This window comes from Cyanistes caeruleus, chromosome 9, assembly GCF_971803275.1.
Source record: "Cyanistes caeruleus chromosome 9, bCyaCae1.hap1.1, whole genome shotgun sequence".
NCBI classification, from domain to species: Eukaryota; Metazoa; Chordata; class Aves; order Passeriformes; family Paridae; genus Cyanistes; species Cyanistes caeruleus.
In genome coordinates, this window is record NC_141709.1 from 2125458 (window position 1) to 2149705 (window position 24248).

Consider the following 24248-nt stretch of genomic DNA (forward strand, 5'->3'; position numbering starts at 1 on the left):
CCAAGCACTAAGGATCCTTTTCTAGGATGTCACTGGGATGCAATCCAAGGAAAGAGCCTTTGTGAGGACAGTGATGGACATGGTCCCCCCCATGCAGCTGAGCCCTTTCAGCCCAGCCAATTCAGCAGTGCCAGCTTCTTGCAGAGCCAGGGCCTGGGGCCCACCCATTGTACATCTTCTGCAGGGGTCATTCTTTCCCAGCCTTGACTGTTACACAACCCATGTTCCATATGGATAATTGGCACTAATGAGGTTCAGCTTTTCCCCACTCCAAAAGCACTTTGCTTCTTTGTGATTTGACAGTCTTCAGAGGGGAAGTTCAGCTCCTTTCAATGCATCTTTAGTCAGACAATAAATCAGGATCCTTTTCCATTTGTCCCCCTACTGAAGTGGAAGCTAAGAAGTGACATAGCTATGAGTAGGCAGTAATCCAGTGTCTTAGGCAATGCTCATTTTTCCTCTGCCTCCTGCATGAGTTATTGTTGAGCATGAAATATGTGCCACTTTTCCCTGTGCAGTTCTTGTGTTTTAGTATCTAACTCATTGTTGTGGGACTTTTTAGGTGCAAAAGATGCTGTTCTACATGAAAAAATAATTATTCTGTCTCATTAGTACATAGCTTTTCAGTATGTGATTAATTCTTTCTGCCATTTGGCTGCCAGTCTTTTATCCCATCTTTTACCAGATATTCTCACTTTTAGCTGGTGTTTTCCACCTCAGGATTGGACTAAAGGCAGAGAATGAGACTCTTCAGATGTGCTGTGTAGGGCAGGGTTACAAAGGTTTTTTCTAGAAGCCTGAAGGACATGGTAACTGTAATGTGCAGAGGGACACACTGAGTCGTGGAAATAAAGTGCTTGGCCAGTAAATATGTGAAAGGAGGGAAGAGAAGACATTGTCTCTCCTGGAATTCCTCTTGGACCTGAAAGTCTCCTGGACTGGAGCTGCACCAATGTCTCTGCAGCATTTCTTTTCCCACCAGGGAAGTGATGTCCAGGAGGGGAACACGGCCGGCAAAGTTTCCTCACAAAACCATCTCTGTGGCAGTGATGCCTTAGGATTTTAGCTTTTATGTTTTTCATATGTTTGTAATCCTGTGATTCTTTAGTGTCTAACTCTAAACTCCACATACAGTGCTGGCTACTGGCTTCCCATTTTGGTCAGACACTGCAATTCCTCTCCAGGCCTGGGAATCAAGGACACCTCACTGCCTCAGGCCCTGAGAGATGGAAACAAAAGTGAGTTGGGGAGAACAAACCTGGGGTAAATGCCTTTATTACCTGAAGGTGTAATTGGAAGATTAACCCCCAATATGCAAATGAACCAAACTTATAAAAGTGTGAGAACTTGTGATGTGTTGTCCATTTTTGGGTGTGTAGTCCCTGGGGGGCTTTGTCTCCCCTAAATGTACCTGGAGGCCCTTCAATCAATATAACCACTTTTATTCCCTTAATTATGTCTGACTTGTGTTTTTAGGTATGCCCAAAAAGCCATCAGCAGGAAGAGCTGGAGCCACCAGCACTGGTATTCCTTCCATACCGTACAACCCCCTGCAGCTTCTCTCTCCTTGTGTTTTTTCACAGCATTGGAGTGGATGGATTTGGTCAGAGCGCGGCGGTTCCCGGGCGCCCGGCGACCGCGTACGGCTACCGGCCGGACGAGCCCTTCTACTACAGCTACGGAGCGCGGTGAGCCCGGCAGCAGCTCCTCTGCCCTGCTAGTGCATGACTGTTCCACCATGGCTCCACACTCTGTATCCTTTGGCATGTGTAGCTCCACAGAAATTTAGCCTTTCTGGGTCCGGTGTGTTAGTGACAGTGGTTACTCTTTGGTTGCTCTTTGTTGTTGTTATTTTTTGTACAGTAACTGTGACTCGAAAGCAGGAATTGGAAATTACTGGACTGGAAAGTGTCACATTATGTATATTAAGCTACTAATTTAATTTCTATTAAATATAAAAACCTGTGTGGTCAGCAGTGGTGAATGTGTTTCTAACCAATGTTTTGTGTGTTTTACAAGGCACTTAGGAAGAGTGCTCCATGTGCAGTGTGTTTAACATGGACTGTTTCCCTCTCCCACTTCAGTCACAGAACAGCACTGAGCCCCAGCATCTCCTGGCACTGCCCTGACACATAGTTTGGACCAAAGTCCTGTCCTGGGTCTGAACACTTTAATAATGGAAAGATGGCACAGATTCACTCCTCTGGAGCTTCAGACATTTACAGTCTATTTTAAATGCTTGGAAACACTTAAAATTAGAAACTACACAACAGAATGCCTTTGCCCTAAAGTTTAATGTTTAAACAGAGTTCTGTGGGTTGAGAGAAGACAGCCACATCCATCCTGAGGCCAGCAAGAACAAGAAACACTTTGGTTCAGAACCCAGAGCCTTTACCCCAGCTTCCCTCTCTGGAAGCACAAATCCATCCAGTCCTGCTCGTTTTGGGGTTTAAGCTGGATCTAAGCAGGGATCAGTGAGCAGCAGGGTCAGGCCAGGACCCCTTCACGCTGGACTTGCCATATGGTGATTGTTCTATGTCTTGTTTTGAAACAACCTGCAAACAGAATTGGGGCTAAAGCTGTTCTTCAGCTGTGCATGCCCACTGTAACAGACAGAAGAAAGGGATGATAAATGCCCTCTCTGCCACTGCTACCAAGGCAGCAGTTCAAATTTTCACTTTTTAAAAGAAAAGTTACCTCTACCTCATCTTTTTTCTTTTGTTAATGCCTGTTGAGTCACAGATTTGTTCTTCTCTTCCTTCTTCCCTCCTGTATGGGTTAAACACAAAGCTGATTTGCATCAGGAGCTGATCCTACAAAACCAGTCACCAGTAATTCCTTAAGACTGGGGCCTGTGCTGGGAAGGTGATCTTCAAAGGCATGGGATTGTTTGGGGAATCTGACAAACTCTTAGTCTTATACTTCAGAAATACCTTTGAAATAAAAACTGTTTTGAAACCCTGTGTTGTCTTTACAAAGTGTGCAAGTACTTTTATAAGCACCGTTACTCCCTGTGTTTCAGGCTGCATGACTGGAAACGAGTCTAAAATTAGCCATGGTATTTCATACCAGTTTTTTCAACCTTCTCCCTGTGCTGGCTTCTTGCTCAGGGCTTCACTCACTGAAGGTAAGTGGAAGAAAGTGTTGCCAAGATTAAGCAGATTGTTTAAATTATTTTCTCTACCATTTTTAACTAATTCTTACACAGTTTCTTAGAACAGGTAAGATCTCACTAAGAAACATGGCAGAAAACTTGAACTACACTAACAGGTTTCCAGTGTTGTACCTTTCTAAATTCTTTCCTTTGTTCTGAGCCCACACTGGATTTGCCCAGAGGTTGTGCCACATTTAGTAAAAAGCATTCAGATATTTTTATAGTTAGAGCTGTGAGAGAAATTCCCCAAAGTGCACAGTCAGGCTTTTCTTCTAAGACTGGCACTCGCTCGTCAGGCTTTTCCAGAAATTAGTGTGAAGTTATTTAAAGCAGTTGCCCTTCTCATGGAATGTGTTTTGGGGGAAAAACAAAACGAAGTGGGTCCTTGGAGTATATGCAAACTATCAATGAAACTGAAGGAGCCTTTAATTGGAAGCTTCAGGTTAACGAGGAGCTGCAGTGGAGCTCCAGTGAAGGGCGGGTGTCTGTAATTGTAATACAGTTGTGACCATGCTGAGAATAAATGGCAGTGGAAAAATCTCTGGCTGCATTTTTAGTATTCAGTGTTAGGAGTTTATGGGAAAAGAATAAAAGATCAAGTATTTGTAGCTTTGCCTGGCAGCAGCTAAGAGAAGAACATCATTTATCTGCAAACAGAGCTTGGTAAAAATTACTCAGCACTTAGTAGCCTGAGGACAGAGCCTGCTCGCCAAGATGAAAACCAGCTGTGCCACTGCACTTCCAAGGCAGGAGAGAGGCTGATTTCCCCTTTAATTACAGTTCCTGAGCCAGAAAGGGGGAAAAAAGATGGGAGCACATAGACTTTTCAATCTATATCACATTTCCTGAGGGTGTCAGAGGAAGGCGGGAGAGTCTGAGCTGTTTAATTATCTGTATTTTATGGATTCAGTCCCTGGGTACTGCATCCTGCACAAAACAGGGCGAGGAGAGATCTGATTTCTTTTAGCAACTTCTGCAACTTTTGTCCTCTTTTTCCTGGTTTCTCCCCCTGGCTTTGTAGAGCTCCTCTTTTCTTTCCCTACAGCAGCAATCCCGAACCATCCTAGGAGTATCCTCTTTCCCAGCCTGCTGCTAATTAATTAATGAGTTTGGTTAGGCAAGTGTTTGAGATATAATTAGGCTGTAAAGTTAATAGCACAATGAAATAAGCAATGGCTGAGAAGCTCCTACGTCTGGTAGCTATTAGAGAGGCTTTGTGCAGATGGACAGGCTCATTTCTAGGAGCAATCTGCTCCGTGCAGCTGCCTCAGATCTTGTGTTAAATTATTATTTGTACTATCACCAGTGTTTAGGAGCTTTCCAGGGCAACAGGGTGTGGGAAAGCAAAAGTAAACAAGAATTCTCCTCCCTGAGAGCTCATGAAGGACCCGATTCAAGGTCTTTGAAATATCCAGGGGGTTGTGGAGCTGTCTGCTAAGAGTTTAACATGTGCATTTCATTCTGAAATCAGACTGCCATGATTCTATTTAATTTGATCCACTCTGGATTAAATGAAACAGGAACAAGATGTATCTTCCTCTGGTATAAGCAGGACAAGCTCTGTTTAGATACAAGAGATTCTGGGCCCCTCTGGCAGGTTCTTTAAAGGAATTCCTGTAGTGCAGCACTGGTGAGCTCAGCTGGCCACTCACCACAGCCAGGGGCTGACAATGGTGACAACCTCCATTCCTTCTGTGACCATCCTCAAAAAACATGAAATACACAAAGCTGGTGTATTCCTGGTGCAATTCACATCACCCTTGAAGTTCTTGGGATCCTCTCATTTTTTCCTTCAGGTTAAGGTTTTGGGGTTTTCCTCTGAAAGAGCTCTGAGGTGCCAAGAGAAGTGTTGGAGCTGCACAGACAGGAGGAGTGCACTCCCCTGCATGTGTCTCATACTCACAAGGTGATGGTATTTGCAGCCTGTTGGTCTGGATGCCCACTTGAATATAAACATGGACTTTTCCAGAGCTGGAAAAAATATGCTGGGGTCCTTTCCCCCTTAAAAAAAAAAAAAAAAAAGAGAAACCCACTTCTGTTTAGTAAAAAATTGAGAAATATCTTTAGAAGCAAAGAGCTGCTGTGCTGTAGCTTTAGACCTTTGAAGTGATTTTTGCTCCATCCCCCTCTACAGCTTTCTGTCCCTCCACTGTGCCGATCTTTTCTTGCCCAACTGACTTAAAGAACCAGTTCCAGTCCTAATGAGGCATTTGCTAGGAGCTCTGTAATCCTGCTGGTTCCATCTCTGCCCTCCAAAGACAAGGAGAGGGGTTCACACCTCGCTGATCAGGTCCTGGGCTGTTCTCTGGAGGAGCCCACATTGGCTGTGCTTGGGAAAGGCAAAGGGTGAAGTTTGGGGGCAGAAGCCCAGCTGGGGTTTTTGTGCAGCACCTGGTGACAGGGCCCTGAGCAGGGCACAGCCCTCAGTGCCACTTCAGCCTGTGTGCAACAGCGGAATCCGTCGGGAAAAGCAGGTAAAGGGAAGGAATGCTGCTCCACAGGGACAGCCCAGCAAAGGAAACACACCAGAAATGGTGCAGAACAGCCAAAGTTTGCTTTTTCTTCCTGACAGCCACATGAATCACACCACAGCCTGAAGCTGGAGCCAAGGGCTGTGAGTAGAAATCAGTTGTTGCTTATTAAGAAGTTTTTATCTTTACCTCCAGTTGTTCACGTCTTCTGACCTTCTGCCTTTGCCCTGCCACAAACACACACAGGACATACAAAACCACTCTCGGCCCCTTGAATAAACTGGTGACTAATGTTCACAGTTCCCCTTAGTTTGCACTTTGGGGCCAGGGTCTTTTTGGATGTCTGTCCCATTTGGGCCAAAGACTGGATCTTTCCTGCCTTTGACAGATAGAGGGGGTGTACCTGAACTTCATTTAGTTTCTGTTCCTGTGTGCATTATATCACCCTGTAATGCGTGATGTACTACATATGTCACACTATCTATGACCCACTTTTCTTTCCTGCACCCTGCTCCTCCCATCATATTTCTTCTTTTTTAAAAAAGCCCCAGATCATCCATCTCCCAGCACATCCTGCCAGAGGAGCAGACTCCTCCTAGCACCATGTCCTCATGTTAACCCTGCTGTGCCACCTTACAGCCCTCCCCGTGCACAGTCACAGGAGAAATTCCCTCTCCTGGCTCGCCCGAGCAGCTGGTGAGGCTCAGCTGAGCGGAGTTTGGGTGTGGATCTGAGGGAATCCCTTTTGCAATGCAGGGAGCAGAGCTTTAGCTGTGCTGAACGGGGCTCTTGGCACTGATGAGCCACTGTCCAGCAGACCTGTGTGGGATCATCCGTGCTGTCCAAGCACTGGAAAGCTTCCCTAGGAACGGAGGGGGCAAAGCGTATTGCTGAAGAACACACTCTACACGGTTCGTGCTGGATTTGGCAGCGCAAAACTCAGCTCAGCTTAAACTCGTGGGGCTGAGTTAGTGAAGAAAGCCAAGGCGCTTGCACAGCTCAGACCACCTGTGTTAAACACTCTGCCCTGGCCATTAAAGCTGAGTCTAGACGAGGCCACGGGCCTGGGCTGTGCTGCTGTTCAGAGGCACTGAGCAAACCACATCCTCACGTCCTGGCGCTGCAGGAAACTGCAATAACAGCGGCGATATGAAAATAGCGTGTGAAAAGCCCAGACCTCCCACCGCTCTGGAGCCGTTCCTTTCAACCTTCGCTCCGCCGTCCAAAACACTCACGTGAAATCTCTCCCCGGAGTCGCTTTACGCTGCAGCACGGAGAGCAATTAGTTTTAATGGCATTAAATGGATCCCCTCATGCAGGAGCGCCAGACCACCTGCCTCGCTCGCAGCCTCCGGCCCGGCCTGTGGGCAGGCCTGAGCGGGGCATGAGGAGGGCAAGGATATTTAAAAATGGCTGTTAAAAAGGGCATTGTGGGGCAGCAGCGTGTCTGAAGAAGGGCAACGAGGGGCTACAAAACATCCTGTGAGGAGCGGCTGTGGGAGCTGGGGGTGTTGAGGCTGGAGAAGAGGAGGCTCAGGGAGCTCATGGCTATCTGCAAACACCTGACAGGAGGCTGCAGCCAGCTGGGCTCGGTCTCTTCTGCTGGGAGGACAAGAGGAAACGGCCCAGCTGAGACAGGGGAGATGCAGATGTTAGGGAAAAATAAATCAATTCATTGTCAGGGTGGTCAGACATTGGGACAGGCTGCCCAGGGAGGTGCTGGAGTCACCAACCCCGGCGGTGTTCAGGAGGGTCTGGACCTGGCGCTGGGTGACTGTAACGGTTTCCTCCAGCCATGAGGACCCCCCGACCCCGAGGGAGACTCGCCCTCACCCAAGATGGCGGCCGGGCAGTCTCGCCCTCACCCAAGATGGCGGCCGGGCAGTCTCGCCCTCACCCAAGATGGCGGCCGGGCAGTCTCGCCCTCATCCAAGATGGCGACCGGGCAGTCTCGCCCTCACCCAAGATGGCGGCAGGGGAGACTCGCCCTCACCCAAGATGGCGGCGGCCGCTCCGCGGGCCGCGCCCCCTCGCGGGGAGGGCGCTGCGGCCGCCGGCCGCCAGGGGGCGCGCGAGGCGGGCGGCGCTGCCGGGCCGGGCGGGCGGAAGGACGGACGGACAGACGGACACACGGACACACGGACAGACGGAGCGGCCGGTGGGGCCCAGCGGGGACAGGTGAACGGGGACGGGCGGGCCCGGGGGCCGAGGGTGTTGTCGGCGGCCGGCACGGGGTGTGACGGGCGGGCCGGGCCCTGCCAGCCCCGCTGGGGACGCGGTGCCGCCGCCGCCCCCCCGGGCCGGGCTCCTGGGCAAAGGTCCCGCCGTGGCCGCTCTGCTGTTCCCGGGCAGCCGCTGGGTTAAAGCCGTGCTCTGCCCGGTGCCCAGGGTCCCACCGGCCTTGGGGCAGTGCCACAGAACCGGGCTTCCTTCCTGCTGATCGCCCGGCTGCCTGCGGGGCTGGGCAGGGTGGGCATCTGAAGGTGTCAGGCTGGGGGATCTCTGCCTTTGGGAGTGAAGCCCCGGCAGCGCTGGGAGCGCTTCCAGGAGGCTCTGCTGGGATGGGAGGTGGCGGGCAGGGCGCCTGGAAAGCCGGGAATTGCCTCTCTCTGAGCTGGGGAGAGCGCCAGGTGTGTTTCAGGTGAATACCCTGTATGTCACTCCACAAGGAAAATAAATGGAAATTCCGCCTCTTTCTGGTAGCAGATCCACATTATCCTTAACTACCGATCCCTCTGGCTTTCCCTGCCGGGTTCCCCTCTGTCCCAGGCTGTTCTGTGTCTTACATCTGACGTTGATATTTACAGTTTGTTGAAACAAGATACAAGAGGGTTAATGCTCTTAACTCATAGTTGAGTGAGTAATGGTTTATTTTGGCTCTGGAGTGCCACACCTGGGCACAGACCTTTGCAGACGCTTTTTCCAGCTGCACTTTCAGTAGGCATTAAAAAAAGAGCTGGAAAAAGGCTCGGTGTCTGCTCCGTGTTTGATCCTGAGAGCAGCTTCCCTGGAGAGGGGAGGTGTGTTTGGAGCTGGCTGTTGTACAGCAGATCTCAGGTACACCACAGGCACGAGGAAGGCTCTGGTGTTTCAATGTTCTGCATGAGAAGGACATGGAACTGTTGGAGTGAGTCTAGAGGAGGCTCTGAAGTAGATAAAGGGACTGGGGTACCTCCCCTGTGGCTGGTAGAGTTGGGGTTGTCCTGCCTGTCCTGCTGCATGGAGACCTCATTGCAGCCCTCCAGTATCTGAAGGGGTCACAGGGAAGCTGGACAGGGACTCTTCATCAGGAAATGTGACAGGATAAGGGAGAATGGCTGCAAATTGAACCTGGGGAAAATTAGGTGAGGTGTGTGGAAGCAATTCTTCCCTGTGGGAGTGGTGAAACCCTGGCAGAGGTTGCCCAGAGAAGCTGTGGCTGCCCCTGGATCCATGGAAGTGTCCAGGGCCAGGTTGGATGGGGCTTGGAGCAGCCAGGGATAGAGGAAGGTGTTCCTGCCCATGACAGGGGAGTGGAATGAGATGAGCTTTTAAAGTCCCTTCCAATCCAGACCATTCTGTGATTCTGTTCCTGAACTGTGTGTGTCTCTAAAGCCAAATATGTCCATGTGTATTTGGAGGAGCCTGAGGCATCAGGTCAGCCCAGATACTTTCAGGTGGTCTGAATGAAATCTGAGTGAGAAATCATTGATTTAGAAGAACTAAAGGAGGCAGAGCTGGGAAGAGCAGAATGCAGAGAAATGCACTGGCTGTGCCCAGGAACTGCAGCCAGGGCAGAGCTCCCAGGTTCTGGCTGGAGTGGAGAATATTCTGTGTGGGAGCAGCATGAGTGCTTTTCTGCCAAGCAGTTCACAAAAAAAACCCCCAGTTTTTAGAGATGTGTGCTGGGAAGCTGCAATTTAAACTTCCATAACTTTCCCTTTATGACTTAAAGGTCCTATTTAAGGAATCAGTGCTGAAAAGGTGCAGATCCACGCCTGACACCAGAGGGGAGAGAATGAGGAAGCTGCAAGGAAGCTGAATAGTTAATTCTGTTTAGATTTTAGGTGGATCAGGACACAGAAGCTCAGTTAAAAGCCCCTCTTCCCCCCATTTCAGTCTGCAGGGGTTGTTGTACCCTCTGGAGGGTTAAAGGAGCCAGGAAACTGTAACAGACCAGCTCTGTTTCCAAAGGCCCTGAGCACTTCAGGGCTCCTGGGAGACCTAACTGGAGACCCAGGTGAGGGGCCAGAGCAGCAGCTTTGGTGGAACCAAAGAGGAGGAGGTGGTCCTCCTCCTCTGCAGGGGAGCTGGGAGGCTCCTGTGTCCTTGCCTTCCTGGAGCCTCAGTTTTTTAACAAAACTTAATGTTTGTTTGGCTAGAAACACCCACAATAAAGCAATTCTGCAGTTAAAAAGAAATAAAAAGCTTGGGGGTGGGCAATAATTTCCCCCCAATTTTCCTGAAAGCTGAGGGTTTGCTCTCTCCCTCTGATTCCTGATGAAGCTTTGCTGACTTCTGTGTGCAGACAGGTTCAGGTCTCACCCGTGGCCTGTGATCACAAGCCTGATGACAGAGCTTGTGCTGGGTCAGTGTTTTCCAAAAGAGCCTCTGCAATCAGTGTGTTTGTTTTACTGGTTTTGTGTGTGAGGAAACAGCACAAAAATCTGTGTCAGCCTCTTCCTGACAGGCTGTGGGAGGAAGGAAGGGTTGGCAGGCAGAAGGAACATTTGTCACATGGAGAGAAGGTAATCAAGGGGGAAAACATGCTGCTGGAGGAGGGTACCTGGCTATAGGTAACCTCCTGAAATCCGTCCTGTAATCCTTCCTCCTTCACTGAATTCTTCTCTGGCTTGGAGAATTGAGAAGCAATGTTTTTAAGAAGGCCAGAGGCTCCTTGTGGAGTGGCAGTCACATTTCCTAAGTGCTGACTGTGTTTAATGTCAGCTAAACAACCCTTGGAGTGGGTGTCTGTGTGGCTGGGGAGGTTGGTGGATCCTGCTCTTGGTGGCTCGGGTCAGGGATCGGCTGTGGCTGCTGCACTGTGTCAGAACCGGTGGAGATGCTGACACAGGTGCCAGTGCAGTTCAATCCCCACCGCTGAGAGCTGCTCACCGTTGATCCAGACCCTTCAGTGGACACTGGGTTTCCTTTACAAAGTAAACTTTGGGGATTTTATTCTTGTCCCTGAGCTCAAGGAGAGGATTCTGGCAGGAGGAGGTTCTTCATGGCCGTTCCGTGCTTTGCAGAAAATGCTCTGAACGTGAACTGGACAGCGCCCGCTGGAACTAAATCAGTCCAAAGGAAATCCTCCTTCACCCAGAGCCTGTTGGTGGTGAGGAGGGGATCTCTGCGAGGGATGGGCTCGGAGAACAGTGCTTTGAAGAGCTACACCCTGGAGGAGCCGCCGTTCACGCTGCCCAGCGGCCACACCATCTACCCGGCCGTGCTGCAGGATGGCAAACTGGCCTCCGTCTTCGTGTACAAGCGGGACAACGAGGAGAGGGTCAGCAAAGCTGCCAAGGTACTGCACTCTGCCTGGGACACACTCCACAGCTGCCCCTCCTTCCCAGCAGGATGGGAATCACTTAACAGGGGTCTAACCCTTGGGAGTGAGGGCAGGAGAAAAGCTGGAAGGCAGCTTGGCCACGGGGCAGAAGGGGGTTGGCAGCTGCACAGTTTTTGCGTGGTGAGGGCAGCAGTGTTCAGTCCTGCCTTTGCAGGGTGCTGCCTCCTCCTGCAGGGGCAACTCAGGGTCTCTCGTGGGTGAATCCCACCCAAAATACCATATTTGTTATGAGTAAGACTTTTATTCTGTGTAAGATTTTCTCCATCCAGAGCCAGCAGGAAGCTTACAAGACAGAGGAAGAGACAAGAACATGTAGTGACAGGACAAGGGGAAATGGCTTCAAAGTGAGAGAGAGTAGGTTTAGATTGGATATTGGTAAGAAATTCTTTTCTGTGAGGGTGGAGAGGCTCTGGCACAGGGTGCCCAGAGAAGCTGTGGCTGCCCCTGGATCCCTGGAATTGTCAAGGCCAGGCTGGGCAGGGCTTGGAGCAACCTGGGGTAGTGGAAGTTTCCTTGCCCATGGGAGGGGGATGAACAAGATGGTCTTTAAGGCCCTTCCAACCCAGACCATTCTATGATTGTGTTTCAGTGTATTATAAAAAGTTCTGCAGTCTGAATGGGGAAGTTTGCTGGGTGCTTGGTGAGGATCAGGGATGGGCTGTCTGAATTGCATGAGAAGACATGGCTAAGGGGGCAGGACTAAGCTGTGCATCTGGAGGAGATGCCTCACAGGAGGTCTAACACATCTTTGTTTCTGGAAGCACCTGAAAACCTTGCGCCACCCTTGCCTTCTGCGCTTCCTCTCCTGCACTGTGGAAGCAAACGGGATCCACCTGGTCACAGAGCGGGTGAAGCCCTTGGAGATGGTCCTGGAGACACTCTCTGCTGCAGAAATCTGTGCAGGGATCTACGATGTGTTGCTGGCACTCATCTTCCTCCATGACAGGGTAGGTACCTCTGGCAGCATCATCAGGCTCTGGTGGGAGATGGAGGAAATGTGACAGGGGAGTGTTGTACCTGGGCTTGTCTGAGTGACTTATTGCCGATTCCTCCCGAAAAGACACGTGCCAAACAGTTCTTGTAGGCTGAAACTGCTAAAATTGGCTGCTTTGGAGGAGGAAAGGGTAATTGAAAATATTGTGGAAATGAGGGAAGAGACAGTTCTCAGTTAATGCATCTGCTTGTAGTACTTTTTGCTTTAGAGAAATGGGATTGCTTGGCCTTGGTGTTTGTTTACAGCTGTTGCCCCATGCCAGAGATTGTGTCACTGCTGCCCTGGCTGGGCACTGTGTGTTTGCCCAGGACTGCAGGTAAATCCCAGCTCAGACTGCATCTCTGGGGTTTTGTGTTCACAGTGGATTCACTCCCTGGATTTACAGTTACACTGCAGGGGCTGTGACAATTAGGGCTTTGTCTGCTCTAAAACCCTGGCTCTCCTGCCTGGCACCTGCTGCTCACCTACAAAATCCCAGAGGAGCTGTGTGCTTTTTTGGCAGCTTTCCCTCAGCCCCCTGCAGCACCTAATTAGTGTGCTGATTAAGATTTTTACATCTTCATCTATGCCCCAAGTCAGTCACCCTTTTTTTTTTTTTGGTGTTTATGTTTTAGGGAAACCTAACGCATAACAACGTCTGTTTATCATCAGTGTTTGTGAGTGAGGATGGGCACTGGAAGCTGGGAGGAATGGAAACAGTCTGTAACTTCAGTGAAGCCACCCCAGAGGTAAGAGCCAAGCCAAGTGCACCCTGGATGCCCAGAGGAGGATTCCTGGCCTGTGGAATTTGGCCATGTGAAGGCCCAAGTCCTTCCACTTAGCTGGATTTGCTATTAAATGTGTTGGCTCCCTCCCAGCTCTGTCCTCAATCTTTGCTCTAAGGACACCATAACTCTAAACTAAAATGTCCACACAAATAAATTCTCCATTAGCCAAAATGCAGCTGCTTTTTTAAAGGACACTGCTGGCTGGAGAGTGAGAAATCTTTACCCTTCTGGATACAAAAATAAAGAGCAGGAAGATTCAGGTCGAAACGAGTCACTAAGGAAAGTCATTTAAATGCCTCCTTAGCTTGTGCTGGTGGCATTTTCACTGCTTGGTAGCAGAAACCCTAGCAATTCCTGTTTTGATTTCTGCTGCCTGCTGTGCAGAGTCATTGCAGCAGCAGGCACAGCCTGCCCTGGGTGCCAGCAGAAGGGGCAGGGGCACAGCTGCTGCCACCCCCCAGCCCATGGGCACAGCCTGCTCTGCTGCTTGGCACTGAGGGGACATGGAGGCAGCTCATGGCCCCTTGTTGTCCTTGCAGTTCCTGTGCCACGTGAAGTCGGTGCGAGAGCAGTCGTGCATCCCCTGCGAGGAAATGGTGAGTGACAGCTCAGGGAGCTTCCTGCTGGCAGCAAAGAAAAACGTGATGGTCAGGAAATAGTTTCACATTCATGCTGTGTTTCCTCATGCCTAAAAGGCATGGAAGTGGCTCTTGGAGAATATCTGAGGTTTCCTTTTGTCCCACCTCTGTCCCATCCCTGGTTTGGGCACAGGTAATACTACTTTTCCAATGCTTTGTGTCTCTTCTAAATCACAGAGTAGTTGCTGAGATTGCCCAGATCAGTGTGGTCCCGTGGTTGTGTAACTCACCACAGCTTTTTCCCGACCTGTTAGTCACTTCCTAGCCCTTGAGAATCCTTGGAGCTGCTTGTGCTTCTGCTCTCTAATTACTGCCTGTTTCCATAGAAATGCTGAAAGCTGTTGACTGCCTGCATTCATCAAGGAGTTCTTCCATCATGATAGAGTTGCTCCTTTGGGTTATAAATTCCTCAGTGGAGGTTTTTTTAGCATAATATTCTACTTGTAGGGTACACAGTGGAGCTTTGGTGCTATAAAAAGAACTAGAGAGTGTTTATGGTGGGGGGTGAGAATAAAAACTTATGGAAAACATCACATATTCCATAAGGTCCTGCTTTTCTGGTGTATTTTTGTTGTTGTTTTTTTGTTTGTTTGTTTTGTTTTCAGTCTGCAGACTTCAAAATCCTGCCCAGCAGCTACGGGCATGCGAGGGATGCCTACGCATTTGGAACAACAGTTGAGAACCTCCTGACAGTTCTCAATGATCAGGGTGAGAATGACACTGGTTTGTTTGGCTGCTGACAGGCCCTGGGGTTCATTCCTTGCATGGCTGAACATTTCACCTTTTGCTGCAGCTGGCAGGAGCATTGTGGGCTCAGTGGCCAGTGTTGTTCCCTGATTGCGGATTTTGGCTTCTCCTGTGTTCCCCTTTTCCTGTGGGGATGTGGTCAGATGTGGCTGGAGGTCATCATCCCATGAGACATGAGCATTCCCAGTCCTGCTCTGGTCCTACCAAGACCATGTGGGTCTGAGCAGGGGCTGCCACTTCCAGCAGAGAGGCAGCAGGAAGTTTCTTGGGAGAACTTGGAGGCCCAGTAGCCAGGCAGGTTTAGGAGGGGAAACTGAAACACTATTTTCCCCTTCCTTTTGCACTTGCTATGAATTAGAACTATAAATAAATTTTTTTGGGGGGGAGCATGGAGGACTCCTGAACTTATCTTGTTCAGTGTGGAGAGAGAAATCTAACTGCAGGTGCTCTGAATTTCAGTTTCAGCAGATATTCTCTCCAGCTTTCAGCAAACCCTGCGTTGTACACTGCTGAATCCAGACCCAAAGTGTCGCCCACCACTGTCCAGCTTATTGTCTCACGAGTTCTTCAGGTAAGGACAGGAATATCAGACCTCTCTTGGTCTTGATACTGCTGATTTCTGTCTTGCAAAGCATCAGTTCTGTGAAGGTGGGATGGGAGTGCAGATTTAATCCCTGCCTCTTGCAGGGATCTTTGGCAAAGAGGCTCCTTAAATCAAGAAGCTGTTACCAGCCCTCCCAAAGAGGTGCTGAGCAGCCTTCAGGTGTCACCTCCTTGCTGGCACTCTTGATCCACCAGCGTTTGACTTCCCTCTGCTAAAGGAATGGTGGGAATGCAGTCTCTCCCCTGTGGGTGGTTTAAGCATCAATAAGGATTACACGTGACATCTTTTGGTTTTGTGCTTAGGAATGATTTTCTGGAAGTTGTGAATTTTCTGAAGACCTTAACACTGAAGTCTGAGGAGGAGAAAACTGAATTTTTCAAGTAAGTGAAGGAACTGTAATGTGGAAGCTTCTTATTTCAGAATGATAAAGCACACAACTGCAAATGGATTGTGGGGGGACCTGGGAAGCCCCTGAGGTGGCAGATTTGGTGGCTTTGGAACATTGTTCACTCTGTATCACTTTGGGTTCTCCAAAAGTGTGCAGCCAGCATAAGAGTCCTGTCAAAGAGGAAACTCTTCACCTCTTGTTTCCCAATTCCTTGTGTCTGGTTTGGTGTTTTGGAGGAGCAGTCCCTGCTGGGCTCTGCATCATCCTGATGCTCCCCAGCCTCTAGAGTGATGCAGCTGCCAGTGAGTTTGCAATAAGACTTAGGTGAATTAATCCTGTGGTGCCAAGAGTAAAGCTGTTGCCTGTAATGGATGTCTCAGCTGCAGTAGTGCAATGTCTTGCAGTGAACCCACTGGTATGGTCCCCAAGAATTTTTTTTCTGTCGGGGAATTGTAATCATGACATTATCCAGGCCTCAAAAAGGGAGAGCTGAATTTTTCTTTTTCCATATAAAAGAGCCTTGGTGTTCTCACAGAGCTGTTTTCCTGCCTATTTTATACATCAGTTATTTTTCATTAGTTTGAGTCTTGAAGTGGAGAAAGTATGAGGAGAATGGGGATCCTTAGCAGGAACATTGAGAGTGCTTCTCACTATTTCTGTGTCAGCAGTGTTTATTGAGGGAGAGGATGAACACTTTGCTTAAAGATAGGGGAGTGTTGCCCTTTTATCAGGAAGAGGGGCCCTCACAGCATTTGCACCCTTCTCTTGGTCTCCTCCAAGCTTAGAGAAAAAACAGTAATTGATAATTAATATTTTAAAAATGAAAATCTGACAGACGAGAGCAGTTGCACAAAATTAAACTCCAATAAACCAAATCATTACTCTGTTGGCCTCATTAGATGGAAGTGGTTTAAAAATGGGATTCCCTTTGTGCAAGGGAAACTTCCCTTTGTGTAGTAAGCAGGACAGCCTTTTCCAAAGCAACAGGAAAGTCCTTGTGATGGACTAGGGTGGGGAGTGAGAGGAAAACTCTCTGCTGCAGTTTGGACTGTAGCTCTTCACAGGAGATGCCAGCTGTGAGGCAGTTTGATGTCCCAGCAGCTTCCTGTGCCAGCTGGATGTTCTTGTGCCAGCCCAAGATCTGGGTGTGAGGTTTTACAGGATGTGGTTCTGGCTCCTGGTTTGTGCTGTCTGTGCCTCAGGCAGGAGCAGAGGCTTCTCTCTGCAGCTCAGAGTGCAGCCAGAGGGAGAGGCTGCAGTGAGACACTGACTCTGGATCAGTCAGACACAAAAAGGGGAAAATGATACTAAGGGAAACAGGCATAAATGCATGGAAGGCTGCCTTGATACTAATTACTGTCTCCTGGAATGCAGATTCCTGCTGGACAGGGTGGCTGGCTTGTCAGAGGAGCTGATAGCATCACGGCTGGTGCCTCTCCTACTCAATCAGCTCGTGTTTGCAGAACCTGTAGCTGTCAAGAGTTTTCTTCCTCATCTGCTGGGCCCAAAGAAAGGTGACCTTTAAATACTTCCTCATCACAATTATTCCTGACAAGTTTGGAATGAATTCAGAGCAGTTGTTTCATTGAATCAAGGGAATAGTGGTGTTTCCCTAAGCAGAACAAATAGAGTAACAGAACTGGAAAGGACAGTTATCTGTGCTCCCTCCTTTGCTCTGCTCTGCTGATGCTGGGAGGAGAATTAGCAATGATCCTGGTGTCAGCACTCAGCAGCTTCTGGGTGAGCTGTCTCATGGGTGAAGCAGCCTTTTCCCATCCTCACCTCTGTTCCCTAGAGCAAAGTGGGGAGAGCCAGACCAGCTGCCTGCTGTCACCAGCCCTGTTCCAGGCCCACGTCATCCCCGTGCTGCTGAAGCTGTTTGAGGTGCACGAGGAGCACGTGCGGATGGTGCTGCTGTCTCACATCCACGCCTACGCGGAGCTGTTCTCTCGGGAGGAGCTGAAGAACATCATATTGCCACAGGTTAAGGACAGCAGAACAATGGGTGGTATATCCTGGAATATGGGATTTCACTGAATGGTTTGGGTTGGAAGAGACTTTATGGACCATCTAATCTTATCTAACACCCTTCCACTAGACCACGTTGCTCTGATCAGCCACCCCATTTAATTAGTAGCACAAAGTGGAAGGCTGATTTTATACTATGAAACACCATCCAGTCTCTACTGAGAGCTGTAGGGGATTAGAAACGAGATTTGCTACAAAAGTAACAGTTGAAGAGGAAAGCAGAGCAAAAGCAAGAGTGTTCTGCTGTGCTGACATCAGTGTGTTGTTGGTGCAGGTGTTGCTGGGCCTGCGGGACACCAGTGACTCCATCGTGGCCATAACCCTGCACAGCTTGGCCGTCCTCGTCTCCCTGCTTGGGCCTGAAGTGGTTGTAGGTGGAGAAAGAACGAAGATTTTCAAAAGCTCTGCACCAAGTTTCATGAAAACTGCTGATCTCTCCCCAGAAGGTAAAAGATACAGTCAGGGTGTTCTTGGGATGATTGCCCGTTCTGTCCAAGCAGCGTAGGCTGAATTTCTTGCATTATTCATCAGATTAATTGAAAAAAAAGCTGATTTGCAGCCAAACTTGGATTTTAAATTAGGTGCTATTTGCAGATACAGAATTGATACCAGAAGTAGTATATAAAAGTATTTTAAATATACCAAATATATTGGGAAAAAGTGAAACCTCTTCTTCATTTAAGAATCCCTGTAAGTAAAGGAGATAGAGAGTGTGTTTATGTGTCTTCTGTGGAAAATCTATATTGCCTTTCTAAAGGACTTATATAGGCAGTTATTTAATATTCCCTCTGTCCTTCCTGTTTTTAAAATCAGTAAATCTCATGTTCTTCCCCCAATTTCTATTCATAGATTGGAAAAGGAATACGAACTTCCCTATTTTATCAGCTCTCTGGAGGCTTTTCAGCTAATGCAAGTGAAGACAGTAGTCCCTGCACCTGCTAGATAATTTGGAACCAAGTGTGCTAAGGGAAAGCTTCTCTGGATATTGAAACTATGAATGTTTATAACAAGGGAAAAGTCAGCATCTAGGCAACTTTAGACACAGAGATCCCAAATACATGACAGAGATCAGTTTAAGTGCTTGCTTCCTGTTTATGTGTGTACGGGCAGCTACCACCCTTCATTAAAATCTGTGGATGGCTCACTGCATTAGTTTCTTTACATTATTTATTGTAGGAGACTGTAGTAAATAAACCACTTTGGATTGCAGGCTGGAACCAGGTTGATTTTTCAGAATATACTTGAAATTAGATCGGATTTAACTATTGATAAACAACAAAAACCCCACCTTCGTCCTCAACAGTGAGTGACAATCTGCAAAAAGCAACACAAGAGGCTGAGCACGTGAGGCTTAACAAGCTGTTTGCTCAAGCCCCTCCAAGGATGTGCCCTTCATGAAGGGCACTGGGGGAGAGGGTGGGTTCTGTGTGTTCCTTGCAGTCCTTTCCTGTGGGCCCTAGTGATCCCTAGCCTAGGCAGGCCCAGCAGGCTGGGAACACACATGAGCCCTGGAAGGAAGAGCAGCACTGGCCCAAACTGTGCCATTTCGAAATGGTGGCAGCAGGGTCCCCACGCAGCTGAGGCTGGTGTTGGCAAACCATCACCAGCACTTGGTCATACCCTGCAGCTCCCAAAAGTGAACTGCAACCTGGTGCTTGCCAAGCTGTCATCACTGGGCCAGGGAAATACACCCACCATGGGCAGCTCCAAAGCACGGCCTTTACTGCCCACCACCCACCTCAGCTGGGATATGAGGGCAGCTGGCAGTCAGCCTTCAGAGTAGAGACTCTCATTCCAGGAAGCTGCTGTGCCCATGCCCAGGCATGGAAAGGGGTTTGTGTAGTGTGCTTACGTTTGGAATTGTTGTGAGCGAGTGCAGTGCTTTTGTGTAAGGCAGGTATCAGGGGATTTGTGATGCAGCTGGGATTTTGGATCCAAACTTGGTTCCAAATTATCTAGCAGGTGGCAAACAGCATTTTTGAAGCATCTATTCTGATCCTAGTCATTTTATTCATTATGTATTTCTTGAAAGAACATCTCAACAAAAGCTGACCGTGTATAGCTGCCATAACTTTGTGCTGGCAAGAGCTGCAGGCAGCAGGAACAGAGGGCTATTGTGTATTGATCAGGAGGTGCAGCTGTTGGATTGCTGTGCCAGGCCTCTGTGTTGTTCAAAAAGAACATTCCAGTGCTGCAGGCTCTGACTGACAGCACACCTTGTGGACTCGTGTCCTTTCTTTCCCTTTCTCTTGGCAGGTTCCCCCAGGCATGGTGTGAGCAATCAGAGAAACCAAACCTCTCGGCCCCTGAAGAGCAGTCCCAGCTCGGTCCCCAGCTCTGCAAATGCACCTGGCAAAAAGCTTCCCGTGCAACAAGACAATCCCCTGGCTTCAAAGACAGGTAAAACGTACCCTAGTAGTTCCTTTCAGAAATCAAGTGTTCACCAAGGAAGTGTTGCTTGAAAAGATGTGCCTTTCCCCCCATGGGCTGATCTGAAAGATTCAGTGAACCACAGAAGGCAACAGTGAGGGAAGGGTAGTGTGATCCTTAACATCCTAAGGAATGGCTCTTTGGGAAGCTGACATCCACAGACTGGGTGCCTGGACTTGAGTTTGTTTTCTTATGGCAGATTCTGTGCTGTGCTTTCATCCCTCCCACAGCTCAGCAGATACTCTGGATTTTCAGGTCAGCTCATTCTGACAGTCAAAGCTGATTCTGTTTCCTTCCATGGCCTTTTCTCAGTCACCTGTTGCTTATCAGCAGTCAGCTTGTATTGCCCCAGGGCTCTGAGGTGAATTCCCTCCTTTGCAAGCAGGAAAGGTGTCCCTGCTTTCTAATCCAAGAGGAGCTTGATTTCCAGTCAATTACCGGCTTGTTCCCATGCCAGATGGTGCCTGTAATGTCAGGAAGTTTTAGAAATAACTCCACCTCTGCCCACATTTGCTCTCTTTGAATGGGTGTGTAACACCTTTGTCCTCCACAGGTGAGCAAGACACTCAGCCCCCCCTGAATGGAATTCCTGGAAGCGTTAATACACTGGAGAACAGCAGGAGCTCTTTGACTACCTCGGAAAAGCCAGCAGAAGAGTGGCCAGACTGGAGTGAACCAGAGGAGACGGACACTGAGAAAACTGTGAACATTCAGATCCAGCCCCGGGAGCTGCGGGGCAGCGCGGGACCTTACTTTGCTGATCATGATGTAGATGAGAAGCCTTGGGATGACTTTGAACCCAGGAGCCCCAGTCCTAAACTGTCCTCAGGGAACTGCCCCACTGTGACACAGGCTGATGCAGCTGAAAGGCCGAGGCCTCTGCCAGGTACCCATCAACTGAGCAAAGAGTTCAAAAGCCTCAGACTGAGTCCACCCACAAAGTCTTGCCATGGGAACAGCTGGAGCAATGACAAGTGGGACCATGAGGAACAACTGGGAGAAACTGTGTTGCCAAAAACCTTTCAGGAAAGGTTGAAGTCTTCATCAGAGTCTGGCCTTGGAGAAGAATTCACAATCAAAGTGAAGAAGAAACCTGTTCAAGATCCTGAGCTGGACTGGTTTGCTGACATGATCCCAGACATTAAACCTTCTTCTGCCCTCTTGATTTTACCTGAGGCAAGGACAGAAGCAGTTGTTCCCACTCGCTCGGGTGGGGTGTCCAGCAGGGAAGGTGCCTCCCAGACTGTGCTGTTTTCATCCAAATTTGCAGCAGCTGATGTGATTGAGGTAAGAGGCTCGAGGTTTAGGTGACTGCAAGCAGAGAGGCTCCCAAGCACACAGCATCTTAGCAGGCACCAGGTAATGCAGTGGGCACACAGCAAAGAGAACTCTGTTAGGAAACGGGGAATGGACTCCATTTGTACTAAGGAGTTTTAGCTCCAGCTTTTACTCTGTGCTGCTGTATCCTGGATACAGGAATCCTGTGATTTGTTAAGTGGAGTTTTGGTTTGTCAGGCAGGTAAAACAAGGCTGGATCCTGGCTGCTGAACAGACATGGTCCTGTGCACAGAGAAGGGACTTTCAGGCACAGAGAATGCCCAGGACTGAAGTGTTTTTCATGACTCTTCTAGCAAAACATAATAGCATTGTAAATTAAGGTCCACGAGACCTGAACCTCTGGCTTACAAAGTAACGGTTTTTTGGGTGTGTTGTTTTCATGAAAGCTGAAATGTTTCTCTATTTCAGAGACACAGGGGAGCCACAAAATTGGGGTTTCTTTAACTAGATAAATCCCTGTAGCCCAATCAGGGAAACTCCAAAGACCAGTGCTGTTTCCTAGGAGGGGAGGCAGCATTCCCACTTGAATATGTAACTCCCTTAGGGAATAGGTGTTGAATTCAAGTTGTTTTGCTCATTCAGCCTCAAGAGAGCTACCCCAGGAATAGCAGGGAGCATGGGCAGAGGAGCCTGGGCTGTAAACTGAAGTTGTTTATGCCATTTCAAAGTGGCACAGTGTGCTGTGACTGTCAGGACCCCAACTCCAGTTTGGAGGGCAGTCAGTGCTGTGTCAGTGGGAGATCAAACTTGGTGTTAGATTACAACAAAAAAACAGCTCTTTCCTGGGGAAAAGAAATCATCTCATGTATGGCATCCTTTTTTAATGGAAGGTGGGTTTGATACAAACAGTAAAAAAAAAAAAAAATTAAGACTCCTTGTTAAGTCTACTTTTGTCTTTAAGGTGATTGCTCTTTTAGTTTAAAGTTCTTTAAGACCATAAGGTGCAAATACTGACATTTCAGTTTGGAGCTTTTGGCCTTGTAGATGAATGCTCTGCTCTCCCAAGCCACACAGGCTCCTCCCTGACTCCCGGGGCTGTGCTAAGCACACGAGTACATTCCACATACCTTAATCTCGATCATTTTATGTGATTCTAGGCTGAAGCTCCAGGCTGGGGTGAAGAAGAGGAGTTGAACTGGGAAGATGATACAAACTGGTAACAGTTCTGAATGAGACCAAGGTGATTTATGGCGTGTTGGATCCTATGACAGGAGTTGCTGCTTCCCCAGTACAATGGATAAAGTACCTCAGCGCTGCTTTTGCCACAGGGCAGGCACTTGCTGCACAGCCACGAGATCCCGTGGGGCCTGAGCTCTTGCCAGGGATGCTCGTTCCCAGTCTGTGCCAAAAGCTGCAGGGGTGAGCCTGCACTCGAGCAATATTGCCCAGCTGTGGTGCTGCCACTGCTCCCAGAGAGAGGACAGTGTGATGGTGGTGGTGCTGCTGACGTGCTACTGGAGGCCAAGAGTGGTGTAGGAGATTGATCCAGAACTCACCCCTGCCCTGAAAAACTGCTGACAATAAATGAAAGTCACACTGAGTTTCTTGGTTAAATGTGCCTTTTTCCTTCGGTTTTCTTGTTTGGGTTTTTTATTTTTCTTTCCCAGAAAAATAAAGCCCTTAGAAATGGCTCCTTTTAACTTTTCGACTAAGAGATGATTTTAAGATGAATGTACAGTTTATTCAACTTATTTATTTCTGTTTGTATAGTTCTGTCAATGGATGGCACAAGAGGTGCTAGGAACCGTAAAGTGAACCACCACAAACTGCTTAAGCACCATGTTCTTTCTGCTCTTAACTGTAACCAATAAAGATTATTTTTAAAGGATCACCCTAGCGTGGAGTGGAACCAGCAGCAGAGGTATGTTCAGAGAACAGTAGAGAGCCTTTAATTGTTAAATCCTGAGTGTATTTTAAAATAAAGATAAAAGCACCTCCTGGGCACCTGCATATGATAGGAACACTACTACTTTTACAACAGATTTAAACCTCTCAGTATTCAGAATTCAACACCATGAAATGTTTATCTCCACACAGTAGAAGAACAAGCAATATACAAACCCACAGCTCTGATGTCCGTAGTGTCCACTCAAATCCATCAGGCTACACAGGAGAGGCTGGCACTGCACTCCTCAGTCCGTTCTGGCACACAAACCAAGACCCAGCAGAGCACTGCCCCATCTCACAGCTTTTTCTTCTGCAGCACTCCTGGCACAAAGGCACCTCTTCCCTCCCACCAGGGAGCTGAGCTGGGTCGTTGTCCCCAAGCCCTGTGGAGCACCTACCGCAAGCTGTCCCTGAGGGTGGCTATGGCTGTGTGCAGAGCCTCCAGCTTCACTGCAAGCCAGCTTGGTGGGGACCCTTTCTGGAGCAGCAGCTTCACAGCCTCCACTGCCCCCTCCATCGTGCCTACTGCTGCCTTGTACTGCTCCTCAGAGGGGGGGTGACAGGCTCTCTTGGCCACAGGCTGCAGATTTAAGTAAACATGAAACATCAATTTAATGCTGTACTTGAGGGATCAGGCTTCATCCAAATGCAAGAAACCCCGTGGGTGGAAGAGAGCTGCAAGTCCCTCGTCCTGTGAGGGTTCCTGCTGCCTGGCAGGCACTGCAGACCATTAGGATATCATACTAAGGGCCAGAAGTGCAAGTGATTCTTTCTTCTTAGAATTCCCCAGAACTGACAGAAATTAACAGTTTAAAGAAGCACACATACCTCTCCTGTTGACTCCAATTCTCCATCCACTTTCAAAACCTGTGCACTCCAGGTAATCCTTTCTTGCTTCAGGCGTTCTGTTCGTGCTTCTCTTGTCTCTTCCACCTGCCTTACCTAGGGAGAAAGCCCCAGGAGAGGTAACTAAACCCAGGCAGCATCACCAACCTTCACAGGCTCAATTTACAGGCCAGAACAAAAGGGGGAGAGAGAGGAATTTTAATTTGCAGTTCAAAGAATATTATTTCTCACACACTCTTCTGACCAAAGATTGAGGTTATCTACAAGTTTGGTTTAGCTATCAGTTCTTTTGTAAATTATCTACTTGGCAAAAGCTGTTCAACCAGAGAGTTCTGCCTCAGGTTATAGCTGCTCCCTCTTCCCCAGTGTCACTGTTGTGCAGCAACAGCCACCTGCTCCTAAGAGGAT

At 48.7% G+C, this 24248-nt stretch overlaps 3 protein-coding genes across 11 annotated transcripts in view; 2 read left to right on the forward strand and 1 right to left on the reverse strand.

Moving 5' to 3' along the window:
- Positions 1 to 2963, forward strand: part of KIFAP3 (kinesin associated protein 3) — a 67287-nt gene extending 64324 nt beyond the window's left edge. For both annotated transcript variants that reach the window (XM_023931806.2, XM_023931805.2), the window contains exon 20: positions 1584 to 2963. In XM_023931806.2, coding sequence (XP_023787574.2) covers positions 1584 to 1692 — 109 coding nt within the window. In that variant the 3' untranslated portion in view covers positions 1693 to 2963. The remainder of the gene's footprint in view (positions 1 to 1583) is intronic.
- Positions 2964 to 7661: 4698 nt separating this feature from the next.
- SCYL3 (SCY1 like pseudokinase 3) lies at positions 7662 to 22647 on the forward strand. Of its 5 annotated transcripts, none has more exons than XM_086842442.1 (16): positions 9560 to 9588; positions 9665 to 9844; positions 10281 to 10352; positions 10854 to 11128; positions 11935 to 12120; positions 12782 to 12895; positions 13474 to 13530; positions 14178 to 14280; positions 14779 to 14890; positions 15226 to 15303; positions 16686 to 16825; positions 17107 to 17294; positions 17614 to 17785; positions 19596 to 19739; positions 20323 to 21056; positions 22205 to 22647. In XM_086842442.1, exons 4-16 carry the CDS (start codon positions 10964 to 10966, stop codon positions 22265 to 22267), a joined length of 2256 nt encoding a protein of 751 aa, XP_086698568.1. In that variant the 5' UTR covers positions 9560 to 9588; positions 9665 to 9844; positions 10281 to 10352; positions 10854 to 10963; the 3' UTR covers positions 22268 to 22647. The 5 variants fall into 5 exon arrangements, with proteins under 5 accessions (XP_086698567.1, XP_086698568.1, XP_086698570.1 ...); XM_086842444.1 differs by having other exon boundaries at positions 9724 to 9844; positions 10295 to 10352; XM_086842445.1 differs by lacking the exon at positions 10281 to 10352 and having other exon boundaries at positions 9724 to 9844.
- Positions 11395 to 24248, reverse strand: part of FIRRM (FIGNL1 interacting regulator of recombination and mitosis) — a 28442-nt gene continuing 15588 nt past the window's right edge. The window contains exons 23-25 of one of the 4 annotated variants that reach the window (XM_023931791.2): positions 23823 to 23936; positions 23393 to 23574; positions 11395 to 12149 (exon numbers count right to left, since the gene is read on the reverse strand). In XM_023931791.2, the coding sequence (XP_023787559.2) occupies positions 12143 to 12149; positions 23393 to 23574; positions 23823 to 23936 (303 nt within the window). In that variant the 3' untranslated portion in view covers positions 11395 to 12142. Of the gene's footprint in view, positions 12150 to 16682; positions 18028 to 18543; positions 21330 to 22994; positions 23575 to 23822; positions 23937 to 24248 lie in introns of those variants that run through there. The other 3 variants (XM_086842440.1, XM_086842439.1, XM_023931792.2) reach the window with 3 other exon arrangements.